This window comes from Macrotis lagotis, chromosome 4, assembly GCF_037893015.1.
Source record: "Macrotis lagotis isolate mMagLag1 chromosome 4, bilby.v1.9.chrom.fasta, whole genome shotgun sequence".
Classification (NCBI taxonomy): Eukaryota; Metazoa; Chordata; class Mammalia; order Peramelemorphia; family Peramelidae; genus Macrotis; species Macrotis lagotis.
In genome coordinates, this window is record NC_133661.1 from 141,470,162 (window position 1) to 141,484,652 (window position 14,491).

At 34.5% G+C, this 14,491-nt stretch overlaps 1 protein-coding gene across 4 annotated transcripts in view; it reads right to left on the reverse strand.

The window, feature by feature from the left end:
• Positions 1–471: 471 nt before the first annotated feature.
• CERS3 (ceramide synthase 3) overlaps positions 472–14,491 on the reverse strand; it is a 105,402-nt gene continuing 91,382 nt past the window's right edge. For all 4 annotated transcript variants that reach the window (XM_074234217.1, XM_074234215.1, XM_074234216.1 and 1 more), the window contains one exon: positions 472–940. In XM_074234217.1, the coding sequence (XP_074090318.1) occupies positions 821–940 (120 nt within the window). In that variant the 3' untranslated portion in view covers positions 472–820. The remainder of the gene's footprint in view (positions 941–14,491) is intronic.

Below are 14,491 nucleotides of genomic sequence, written 5' to 3' on the forward strand. Positions count from 1 at the left end.
CAAACTAGGGGATTTAGGAAGTTTTGTTCCATGTGGGTAAAATTAGGTTCTGACCAGAAGTTTCTGCTTTCCTGCCCTTGCAGTTGCTCATACTTTTATGTGCTTTATAACTATAAAAAATTTTAGTACAAAATTTCTGTATAGAGTACAATATAAGGCCAAGATAAAGATATAAAAATAAACAAACCCCAGAAAACACAGTGTTTAAAGGCTATCTGTAATATCAGAAGGAAAACCATATAAGTTCATTTGACATTTTGCCACTAGAAGGAAATTCCTTTTCTACCTTCCTAGGATATGTCTTTCAAAAGGTGTGGAATTATCATGGAAACTGAACAACCTTCCAAGTGTCTTCTCACTATGACTAAAGTTTATGTAAGGAGACCCTATTAACACTTCCAGTCAAGTTCTGGAGGTAAGGGGATAAAAGAATGAAAGATTTCTAAAAATCAAAATATCTGAAATGTAAGATTAACGTAATTATGATTTAATCCTTTTTCTGAAGAAACATAGAATCCTTGTTGAACTGAAACCTTAAATGCTGTAAAATAATTAGGTAATGTTTCACACATCAGTTTAAACATTAAAAGAACAAAACCTCAAGATGACCTGCCCATTAACAACTTTTTCTTAAGCAAAAAATTTTGGTGGAGTAGGAGGAGGCACATTGGGGAACTGGGCTCCTCTCAAGGCCTTGTAAGCAGCAATAAATTCATCCATGGTACAGAAGAGCCTGGAATTCTCAGCTCTATGTAGCATTTGAGTTAGATGCCCCCACAAGAATCAGACAGCACTATATGAGGTACTGTGGGGCTCAGACTTAAAGACTAGGCTGACCATTTGGAATTGTATTTCTGCCTATCCCTCCACCATTCTTCAAATACTCTGGTTCATCGTCTTCAGCAGACTCTTCATCATCACTCCTTACATCCTCAAGCTCCTAGATAAAGGGGAAAGAATGCATTATGAGCAAATATATCATGGAGCACTGAACATGCTATAATGAATATTTCAATATTTCAAGGATTTGTGCTGTAATATGTATGGAGACAACCTCCACAATACAGATTAAAACCTGTATCGCTTGGTGAACCAAGACTTGATGTATTCAAAACATGGCTTTAATGAAGATGACAATTCTATTATTGTTCTGAAGGGTACCTCTCTTTTAAGAAGATGCAATCTATGAAATTTTAAGCATAAAAAAACAGATATTCTAAGACAGGGTTCTTTGTCTTTGCTGGAACTCCTTTCCTATTTTTAAATAATTGAAGGAAATAGTAAATTTCAGAAGCAGCTTAATGAAAGTAAAGATAATATGCACACATACATATTTACACATCTGTGAACTTGGATGGGAATATACATACATACACACATATACATATGTATATATATATGTACATATATATATATATATACACACATTGTATATTGCCATCCAAGTATATACATACATATATATACAATGTGTGTATATATATATGTACATATATATATATATATATATATATACATATGTATATGTGTGTATGTATGTATATTCCCATCCAAGTTCACAGATGCCCTGAAATCTATCCACAAGCCTCTTTGGGGATCTGTAACAAGGCTAATTAGGAATTAGGAATAGGATATTGAAAAAAAATCTAACCACAGGTTTTTTTTTTCCTTTATGTAGAATTCCCCAGTGCAATTAAATTTTTCTTAACAGATTATTGGTGATTTCGAAGAAGTTAAAGGACAGAGTAACTTAAAGTTTAAATTATTCTGAAGATCAGCAAATGAAGGGGAAAATAGCTCACAAAACCTCAATTTACAAAAATTCTTATTATGTAATAACTTATTTCATTTATTTATTAAGTAGTTCCTAAGCTTCTACTATAATCAAACTTAATAAATACTAATACTAATTAATAAATGCTAACTGATATAGAGGATAAAATGAAAGATGATATTTAATATCTTTGTCTCCGTGTACCTGACAATCTAGATGGAAAGATGATGTGTCTACAAATAACTTTAATTCAAAACAACATAAAATAAATGCCATGTGAATAATATAAATATAAAATAAAATAAATGCTATGGGAGTTCAGAATTGTCAGTTGAACCAGAAAGGACCTAAAAAATTTAATTCAATGCTCACATATTACAGATGAATAAACAGAGGCTCAGAAAATGTAAATGACTTGCCTAAGGTTACTCAGATAGCAAATGACAGAGATAGGAAGTGAATCCAGTCTCTTCTTTCTCCAAATTTAGTTCAAGGTTTAAGATAAGGGAATGACCCACTTTCACTTCTAACTCAGGTGGGGAGAGCCTATCAACAATACACAGGAAGATTATGGTTTGAAAGAGTGAGTTTTCCTGAGTCAATCAATCAGTGCTGTCTAACTATACTTTATATTATCTAGTATATTAGGATCCATCTCCAGGAAATATATAATCTGTAGCCTTTTCACTAATTGCTTTCCTTAAGGGGATATCAAAGCTTGAACTGTCCTAAAAGACATTTTAACCTTGAGACAGATATTTTTAGTAGCCAAGAAACAGTGAAAGCTTGATGGGGGGGGGGGGAGTGAAGAGGATTTTCAAGGAGGCACCTGATCAAAAAATTATTTATCCAATCATATACCTTATCTCTGTTATTTTCTGCCTCCACTCCTGGTTGTTTCTACACACTACAGGCCTTAAGATGGAACATTCCATGAAGTCTGTGACCTTTACTATTCATCTATTAACTACTACAAACTGTATGAGTCCTCTTACTACTATCCCTTTCTGTTAATCAATTATCAGCCACAGAGTAAACTATCCTCTATGTCTATCTTCTATTCTCTCATCTCTATTCCCTTCAACCCTACCTTACCCCAGATCCAACTTCAACCTTGCCCACTCTTTCCACTAGTCCCTCTGTAATTCCTATTCCAACAAACATCCCTTTCTCTTGGACTTATGCTCACACTCCTTACATCTACTAACCTTTAATGAGATCTGGCCCAGTACTAAAAACATTGCATCCCTAACTACCTTATCCAGTGAGAAATATATCTTCTTTAACACTGTCCAAACAACAATACCAATAATGTAGATGGAACTATATAATATAACTTTCACCCCACTGTCACTTCCAAAGTCTCCATTTAACCTCCATCATTCAGTAACCTTGTCTCCTTTGAAATTCACTTAATCAAAAATTTCCAAATGTAAATTATCATGAGAGTACAGTATACTGATCTCTAGATCAGATTTCCTCTCCTTTCTCAAGGGGTTTATTAGTGGCCCACCATCTTCTACTCCCAATTCCTGTTCTTATACTAGGGGAATCTAATATTCACAAAAATACTTCTTCAAAACTTACATTCCAATTCCTTGGCCCTCTTAAATTCTTCACTCCATCACAGCCAGATATTATATACACATAATATCTGAGTGAGATACATACATACATATATATATATATATATATGCTAGATCTAGCTTTTACTCACAAATATTCTATTTCCTTAGTTAAAAACTCTATCTGCATAACCTCTACCATTCCATTTCATCCTCCTAAAATTATCCTTACCCTAATTTTCTCAGACCTAATTATTACTACTCTGATTTCTTTTTCTTCCCTCAACAATTTCACAACAGTGGTTAGATACTGTATCTCTCTCTCTCTCTCTCTCTCTCTCTCTCTCTCTCTCTCTCTCTCTCTCTCTCTCTCTCTCTCTCTTTCTCTTTTTTTTCGATTTTTGCAAGGCAATGGGATTAAGTAACTTCCTCAAGGTCACACAGCTAGGTAATTATTAAACGTCTGAATCCCCATTTGAACTCAGGAGCTTCTGACTCCAGGACTGGTGCTCAATCCTCTGTGCCACCTAGCTGCCCCCTCTACCTTGTTTTCAAATCTCTTACCCTCCTCTCCTTCCTATCAGTTTTTATCTCTTGTCAAATTTCAGCCTTGAATTTCATTATGTCCATAATTCATATTCTCTGTTCATACTCAAAAGCTTTTGAATAGCTCTTGAGATAGTCAAATCTCACAGCACATGCTGACTGGGTACATTACAAATTCATATTATTCCATTTCACCTGGGCCCTCATTGAAGCAAGGCAGCCCTCAATATTCCTTAATGGATTCCCTATTTCACTCCCCACAGAAATCATTTCAAACATTTATCTTCTCTCCTCAACTCCCCCTTCCCTGATCCCCCCTCTTTCCACTCTCTTAACTGAGGACCTTGACTCTTACTTTACTGAGAAAACTGAGCATATCTGTTGGGTACCCTTTCTATTCCCATTCTCTTCATTGCAGAACTTCTTGACATCCTCTCCTATTCTTCCTTCTCTCCCAGACCTCTGAAAACGTGTCCTTTCTTGCTGATAGCCAAAAACCTCTGTATGTACACTTCAATTAACCCTCTCACATCCCCTCTCTGTTAAGAATCTTCATCCTTTATTCCTTGGCTCTTTCTATACTGTCTTCAAACATTTCTACTTCCTCCATTCATTAAAATTTTTCATTATACTTTGCCAAACTCATCAAACCACTGTTGTAGCATTTCACCTTACTTTTGCAGCCAAACTTCTTGGTAAAACTATCTTTACTTAGAGCTCTCATTTTTTCCCCCTTCATTTCTTAATTCTTTGCAATCTGGATCCCTGACTCTACTCATCTGAAACTGATGTCTCTGAAGTTCCTATTGTCTTAATTGCCAAAATTTAAGGGGTTTTCTCAGTCCTCACCCTTCTTGATCTATCTGCTTCATTTGATACTAGTAACTACTCTAGAAAGGATCACCTGTCCTTTCTAGATTTTCATAACACAACTCTCTCCTAATTCTTTGGTTCCTTTTTAGTTATTTCAATGTCTCATCATCCAAACTATACTATTTAGTTGTGCAAGTTTCCTAGGCATGTTTTTCCTCTATATTCTTTCTCAAATATAATCTCATCAACTCCCATGAGTTTAACTATCACTTCTGTACAGATGACTCACAGATGAATATGTTAAGCCCCAAATCTCACCCTTGAATTTCAGTAATATCTATCACCAATTACCCACTAATATTTCAAAGTAAATGTATCTGAGATATGAACTCTTTCTCTTCCAAACTTCTCTACTTCTGTTGAAGTCACTACTATCCTTCTAGTCTCTCAAGTCTCTACCCTCAACTTCTTAGTCTCCCTCATAGCCAATTAGCTGCCAGACCTTACTATTTTTATTTCTACAACATCTCTCACATCTGACCCTTTCTTCTCCATTCACATAGCTGCCACCTTAATTTAGTCCATCATTACCTTTCATCTAGAATTTTGCAATAACTACTTAATATGTCTCCCCTGGTTCAAGCATCTCACCATTCCAATCCATCTCTCCCTCCTGCAAAAGTAATTTTCTTAAGTGCAGATGTAACTAAGATCATATGAATTATTTACTCAAATTCCAGAAATTTACTATTGCCCCTAGGATCAAATATAAACTCCTCCATTTAGCTGTAAAAAGTCTTTCACAACCTATCTCCAAACTTATCTTTCCAGCCTCGCTGAACATTACTCTTTTATTCCTAACCAAACACACACATTCTCACATTCTCTCTCTCTCTCTGAGAGAGAGAGAGAGAGAGAGAGAGAGAGAGAGAGAGAGAGAGGAAAGTATGTTTCATTATCTCTTCTCTGGGATCATTATTGGTTTTTAAAAAAAGTATGACAGGGGGCAGCTAGGTGGCATAGTGGATAAAGCACTGGCCCTGGAGTCAGGAGTACCTGGGTTCAAATCCAGTCTCAGACACTTAATAATTACCTAGCTGTGTGGCCTTGGGCAAGCCACTTAACCCTGTCTGCCTTACCAAAAAAACCTATTAAAAAAAGTATGACAGCTTTTCAAGAATATATTCAATGTGTCAAGTGAAGCATTTCAATGAAGATTGTGACTTTCAGACTGAAGCCCTGGTTTGTGTCATACTCCTTTGTTTATCATATTCCCCCTGTGGTCTGTATTAACAATTCAAACTCATAATTGAAAAAAAAAACAAAAAAAAAGACTTAAAAAAAGAATCATCTAGTGTCATGTCAATAATGTTTACTAATTTTTAATCCTAACTTTTGATAATGTACAGGATTTCATCTTCCACTGGAACATATAGTCAAACACAAAATAATTATTTGATTTAAAGTGTTGATTTGTCTAAGATGAAGCATGTATAATTTCCAATAATCATGTATTATAAAGACATTGTAATTGTAAATTTGATGATGTTTTTGAGGTTTTAAAAATTAAAATATCTCATAAATGCTTTCTAATTACAGCAAAGCAAATAGAATTAAATTGTTTCTTGATAGAGGAATGAATTTTCCACAAAAGTGAAGCTTATACTTATACTTTATACTTATACTGAAGCTTTTTTAGACTACTAATGTTTATTTTCAAAAATGCATTGCATTTTACATACAGCATACTGAATATAATTCAACCTCTTTCTCAATTCGATAATTGCTCACATTTTACAATGATCTCAGGCAGGCACTTAAGCTGTATAGAGTTGTTTGTGCCCATAACAAGTCAGCTCCAGATTGCTTTGCTTTTCTGGCTGCTGATTTTTGTGTTGCTGTTTCCCTAATTATCTGTTGCTCATTTCTTCCTTTTGGCAATGTTCTTATTTCACACTTATTTCTTCTAACCCATTGTTCACAAAAGACACTGAAGATTTTAGAAGAAAATCAGATATTTGACACTCAGGCTGGTTGTATTCCCCTTCTATGGAGTAAAATCCATAGTCATTGTGCTATTTTCTTTACTGCCCAGAAGTTTCTTTCACCAATTCTGTTATTCTGTATTTGTAGCTACAGTTCCAATAACTGAGACTTTAAAAAAATATATAAGGTGTTATTAATACTAGTTAGCCATACCTCTTAAAATAATGTATTTCAGACATTTAAAGGGCACACAGGTGCATTCACAACAATCAAGTGGAAGAATAAGGGTTCTCTGGTATTACTTCCTGTTGCAATTTTGGTGGTTGGGACTGTCCCTTAGAAAGAAGGGAAGTCCTTTTATTTGATATGATAAAAATATATACTTTATTTCAAACAGTTTATGCTCTAATTTTCTCAATAAACACTTATTGACTAACAATACTATTATTAGAATAGATTAGTTGAATGTTTACTAATTGCTTTTTTTGTCTTGTGTAAATAACATAAAATTATGCCTCCCTCAGTTGGAAGAACTACTTTACTAAAAAAGTCAAGTTTTATGTAGTTATTCAATAAGCAGAATTTTTAAAAGAATAATGGTTGACTTAAGGAAGTGAGAACAATCATGACAAATCTGTTCTCATTTTACAAGTAACAGCTAGACAAAAGATCATGGAAATGATTAAGAGGCACAGACAGACATTTAACTTGGATGCTATGCATGACCAAAGCAATTCACTACCACTTAACATTGAGAATGGTTCTCACATATCTCTGTTAAAACCAAATTCTAAAGAAAAAGAAAAAACGAAAAACAGAGCAAGACTTAAGGAGATCTTTAGAGGTTGTTCCCTCACACCTCATTTTTCCAAGATGACATCCTTGACCATATGAATCACATTTTCCCTTTATATCCAACAGACTGAAACTGACCTCCACTCGAGCAGGGGGGAAGGGAGGGATAATTTGCAACTGAAAATCTTTGTGTACTAGGTTTCTATGCAAACAGTATAGAGCCTGAAAAAAATAAAAAAAAACACTCTTGGCTTAATCACTGAAAATAAACTTCCTAGGGTTCTTCTCTAAGAGTACTGTTTTTTTTCCTGAACAACATGGAAAGGGTCTCAAAATAAACAAGTCTCATTGTAAACAATGAGGAATAAACTTGGCACTTCTTCAGTTAAAAGGGGAGAGAGAGAAAGTCAACCTTTCCTTGACATGCTGTGAGCTTAGATTCTGATTGGGATCTCCCTCAGAAGTCTTTCAGAAAAGAATCACATTTGACATTCGAACTCACAACTCTATGCACTGCACTGAGACTTACTCGTAGAATTTGTTTACTTTCCCCAAGATTTTTTGTGGCAGAGAATTATAGAGAACCTAAATTCAGATTAAGAAGTGAAATAGAATGGTAGGTATTCATTTCTCTAGACCTGGAAACTAATCTCTAAGATATAATTCCTAGGGAAGGGCTAAACACTAATTAAATGAAACCAGTAAAAAAGAAAGAAGTTAATCCTTGGATAGCCCCTAGTGACTTGAAATTTCCTAGGATGCAAGTGGATACATATCTTCAAAAGGCAGTTATTATATTGGGAAAATACATAACCTAAAAGTTAGGAAAAGTGAGTTTTAATCTAAAGTCTGCTTAACAAGCAGCTATAATGATCCCTTGATCAATAAATCCACCAGGATATACAATGGTTTTTACTCAGATTCCATCCTCTTTTTGACACTGATAATCATCCTCTCCTACCTCTCTTTTTCCTCATTTGCCTTCCATGACTGCTCTCTCCTGAGTTTCTTCCTACCTATCTTATCCATGATTCTGAATCTCCTTTGCTAGACCATGATTTATCTCCTATTCTATTTACAGGAGTTCTCTCAGGGTTCCACCTAAGGTTTCTCCTTTGCTGCCTCCCTCCGCCACCCCCATTCTCATGGGTTTAATTAAAATCTCACAACAGATGACCTTACACACATCTGTGCATGTGGGTATTTACAATTTATGGTGCAGGCTTAGAATTCAAAAGAAATATTAAGTGAATATACACAGATAACCATATATATGTATAGATGTACATATAGCATATGTAAGTATATGTATAATACATCCTATATATAGTATTACACACACAGTCACACACCTAATCTTTATCCTAAAGCCTTCACTGTGAACTACCTGTTGGATATTTTCAGATGAATATACCATCAACTTCTCAAACTCAATATATCTTGATCAAGACTCATTGTCTTCCCACCCCTCCTGAACCTGACCCTTCTCCAAATTTCCCAGATTCTGTTCAATTAGTAATAAGATCCTAGTAACCCAGGTTCATAACCTTGGAGGAACACTTGATTCTTTCATCTCCTTTACACTACCTATATTTAACTAGTTGTTAGATCTTATCATTTATCATCTCAGGATCTCTCAATTCTTTCCAACCACAAAGTCACTATTATTAGTTAAGCCTTTATCCTCTTTCCATTGGTCTAATGGAAAAGTCTTCAAATTTGTCTCCATACTTAATGTACCTTCCTTTTCTAAGTCATGCTTTCTCTACACAGTTATCAAAAAACCTCAAACAGCTTTTGACTGCCTTTAGGATAAAATGTAATAATAAGCTTAGAATTTCTGGCCCTCCATAATCTGGTTCCTACCTACCTATTCAACATAATATCTCTACATTTCAATCAAACTGGACTGTGCTTTGAACTTGTGATTCCATCACCTAGATCCTTTTCAGTCTCTCAAAATTCTTATCTTCCCTCAAACACCATCTTAGGCAAAGTCTTCCCTTGTATTTGCTTAACAATATACATGTTGTCTAACTAGCTAAAAGACTATAGATTCCTCCTTGATAGCAGAATCCTTGATAGCCTCAATTCTTAACATAAGTGCCTTACCATGTGTTCTTGATGTTTTGGGAATTAAAACAATTGAGGTATATTATCACTGGGAAATCATTTACAGAATCATAAAGTCATGGAGTCACAGAATTTTAAAGATGCTAGACTCAAGTGGCCAACAATCCAATTCTTATCTAAAAACAATCCCTCTTATAATATAACTGATAAGTGATCATGCAACCTCTGCTTGGATGAAGAAACCATCATCTTCCAAAGTGCATTTATTCAGTTAACTAATTCTTTAATTGTTCATGAGTTTTTCTTAACATCAAACTTAAATTTTCCTTTTCTGGAACTTTTTTCTGCTCCTTTTAGTTCTTCTCAATAGGGTCAAATAGAATCACTCTAATTCCTCTTTCACAGGAAAGCCCTTCAAATTGTTGCAGATAGCCATCATGTTCTCTCTTAATCTCCTTTTCTCCAGGGTAAGCATGGTAAACATTCCTAATTACTTCAACTGGTTTTACCTCTCAATTTCTTGATTTGCACATCTGTAAAATGAGGGATTAGATTAATTTTAAGGCCCCCTTCTAATCTAAATTGAAATTTATGGTGACCATGACTTTATCATTCCACTTACTTTGCAGTCCCTACCATTTTACCTCTTATAATTGCACAGAATGGAAGGTGCTTATAGTTCTAAAGTTGAAGTTTATATTCACACTACTTGTTGATGATATACAATTTCCTTCAGAGAGAGAGAGAGAGAGAGAGAAAATTGTAGGGCAATCTATCTGAAATAGTGGCTACCACAAGCACTGTCACCACCAAAGCAATAATAAAATTCTCACAGAAAAGAAAATGCTCAGGTTCTAGACTCTGGAGAAAGGGACAAAAGAATACTATATTCTCCCACTAAAAAGACGGTACAATGAAGTTGTCTGAGCAATTGAAATCTTGTAGGGCTTGTGTAAAAAATGTAAATATCTATCACAACTATATTCATTTGTTTTGCAAGTACAACTAGAAAACCATTTTAAGTCAGTAACTCAATAAGAGTTAAAAATTCAAGAAAAAATTATTAAGCAACTACTATGTATAAAGTGATAAGGGGGGGATTCAAAGATGAAAAGCAAAAACAGTGTATAACCCTCAAGGCTTTTGCAATGTAATGGGGATACATCATGTTGACAGAAGAGTATGAAACAAGGTAGATAAGGGCAAAGGATAACCCTGGCCAATGTACTGTGAGGACATTTGAAAGAATATTTTCAGTTGGTTACATCAGAGAAGACTTTATAAAAAGGAGGGGACATGGGGTGGCTAGGTGGCACAGTGGATAGAGCACTGGCTCTGGAGTCAGGAGTACCTGAATTCAAATCCAAACTCAGACACTTAATAATTACCTAATTGTATGACCTTGGGCAAGTCACTTAACCCCCATTGCCTTGCAAGAACCAAAAATAAAAAAAAAAAGGAGGGGAACATGAGCTGGACCTCAAACAAAGAGAAAGATTTCAACAGATGGAAATGTAAAGAAAGGACACTGGAGACAGATTGTATGAATGTACTAAAGAAGCAGATTGAAGGTCAAAACTGGTAAACAACTAATAGTGCAGTTTTGATGGAACATATTTCATGTGATGGAAAGTATGGGGGGGAATAAACAACAACTAGGAAGCTATATTTGGGAGTCAGATAATAAAGGGAATTAAATGCTCACCCAAGAAATTTATATTTTTACCTAATAGGCAATGGGAATGAACTGAAGGTTTTTGAATAAGAAATTAAATCATGATCATATATCTGCAGTAAGATTAATTTTGTACCTGTTTAAAGAATAAATAAGAAGGGAAGAAATTTGAGTCAGAAGGAGAGATGTGGCTAAATAATTATAATGTTTTAGCTATTTTTAATTTGCTCTTTTCACTAGCCAGGCAATTAATCTGATTGATTTTGATGAATTAATGGATTGATAAATAAAATCACCAAATCAGTACTAATTTTAAGGACTGTTAGGACTCATTATTATGTGAAGTTAAAAGACTGAAGAGGTGGGATTTCAAGAGTAGGTAGAATAAACAACACAGGATGACACTGTCAACATAAAACATAAAATCAAAGAACTTGGAACCAGAAGAGATTTTAGAGATAATTTAATATATCCCTTCATTTCAGAGTTGAAAATTTCAAGGTCAAATATATAAGATTGACTTCAATTCTACCAACATTTATCAGGTCCCTAATAAGAGTAAACCAATATGTTAGGTGCTGGGGACACAAAGACAAAAGTAGAAAAAAAAGTCCTCTGAACTCATGGGGCTTATATTTCATTGGAGAAAGGATATAGTTAAATTCAAAAGCATTCAGAGAATGGCAATCATAATGAGGAGCCTCAAATTCACACAAATGAAGTTTAGGTGAAAGAAGCAGGGGTATTTATGCTAGAGAAACGAAACCTTAAGGAGATGTGATAGATGTCTTCAGAAATTTGTTTTATCTCTTGTTTTATTTCAGAAAAATGTGTTAGATTTGTTCTGTTGACTTCAGAAGACAGACCTAGGAGTAATGAGTGAAAAATGTAGGGAGATTAATCTCTGTTTATTGTTAAGAAAAGACTTCCTAACAATAAGAGCTCTTGGGGCGGCTAGGTGGCCCAGTAGATAAAGCACCAGCCCTGGAGTCAGGAGTACCTGGGTTCAAATCTGGTCTCAGACACTTAATAATTATCTAGCTGTGTGGCCCTGGGCAAGCCACATAACCCCATCTGCCTTGCAAAAACCTAAAAAGAAAAAAAAAACAAAAACGAAAAAACAACAACAACAAAAACAATAAGAGCTCTCTAAAGGTGGAATGGGATTTTGGGGATGCTAGTTGGTTTTCCCTTTTGAAGGTTTTTAAACAAAGACTGAATGACTACTTGTCATGTGTGTTGTAAAGGGAATTCATATTTGGATAGAGATCAGGATAAGTATATATATATGTATGTATATATATATATACATACATATATATATATATATATATATACACACACACACATACACAGAATTAAATGTGATGTAATTTGACAAAGGAGAGAAGACAAAATTTCTGAGGGTATCAGTAAATGTTTAATGAAGAAGGTGTAATTTGAGCTGAGCTTTGAAGGAAGATAAAAATTCTGAGAGACAGAGATGGAGAGGGAAGGTAGGCATGGTATGGTGGATGGCTTATGAAATTGCATTGAGGTGAGAGATAGAGTATCAGAATTATGGAATGGTTATATAGTATTTTAATATATATATATATAGTTTAACATATGTATGATATGCAATATATTATTCAAAAATAGATATATAATTTAATCCTTACAACAGCCCAGTGAGGTACAGTTAACAGAATATCTTTAAAAAGCAGATTCCTTGGAGGGCAGCTAGGCGGCGTAGTGGATAAAGCACTGGCCCTGGAGTCAGGAGTACCTGGGTTCAAATCCAGTCTCAGACACTTAATAATTACGTAGCTGTGTGCCTGTGTGGCCCACTTAACCCTGTCTGCCTTGCAAAAACCTAAAAAAAAAAAAAAAAAAAAAAAAAAAAAAAAGCAAATTCCTGGGGGGGGGGGGGGGCAGCTCAGTAGTGTAGCGTATAGAGCACTGACCTTGGAGTCAGGAGGACCTGAGTTCAAATGCAACCTCAGATACTTAATAGGTTAGTCCAACTTGATTAGAATATAGACTATGGGAAGAGGAACAATATGAAATGAAATTAGAAAGAAAGGTTGGGGCAAGTGGAGGGTCTTAAATGTCAAGTTCTGTAGAGTTTAGAGAGAAGAATTACTATGGACTGGAATGCTCAGAGAATTCTTAATTAAAGAGGGTAGTTAAGCTGGGTCTTTGATGGAAAGGATTTATGTAGATGAAGAGGGGATGAGGACCAAGTTAAGATGAATGTCATAAATAAAAGGCAAAGATACAAAAATGTTCAAAGAGAGTTAGTGTGTAATGACTGACCACTCTGACTGGAATAAAGACTTGCATTTAGACATAGTGGTAGATAAGTGGTATTAGAATTAGTAACTTCTAGATCTATATTCTATCAAAGGTCTTTCATAGTCAAAAGAATACCAAAGAAAATCATAATAAAATTCCTTCAAATCAATATATATTATTCATATATTAGAGGTGTCATACTTTTAAGTGTCAACAGTAATGACATTTTCTCCTGATTCTTGAGATAGTAAATTCTCTTTGCACACCTTGTTCTTTGGAAGATGTCTAGTTTAAAATGTGTGAACATATACTGCTCACCAATTCTTGTATGAAATATATAATAGTAGTGCTATACCCGGTATGGCAGTAGTGTAAGACACCTTATAACAAACTGTTCTTTAGCTAATGCAAAGTTTTCCTTTTAGTTACCAGCCCTACAGTCCTTAAACAAAAGATAAATTTACCGATTAATGTAGAAATATGTTTAACATAGTTATACATGTATAACCTATATTAGATTAATTACTGTCAAGGTAGTGAGGGAAAAACATGGAATTCAAAAACCTTACAAAAATTAATGTTGAAAACTATTTTTTCATGTAGTTGGAAAAACATAAATTTACTTTTTAAAAAATACAAATAATGGTTTTACACATTATGTCTTGGATACTTAGATCTGACAGACATCAGGAAGATTTGTCATTAATCTTTATAAGCTATTGACTCTGAAGGCAAAACTCCCACTTTACTAGTTTGTTCTATTGAGCAAAAGGAATAGTAAGGTCATATGGAAGGGCCAAATGAAATAGATCATTACACTTTTTGGCCTTAGTGTCCTAAAAAAAATTGCTATCCATACACTAAAGGGGTAAATGGTGCTTGCTTTACAAGTTATTCTAATCTTTAATAAAAAAAAATAACCTTAAATGATATTTTTTTTTATTGAGGGAAGGGGAAATTGCTTATTTTCCATTTTTTGCAGTATGA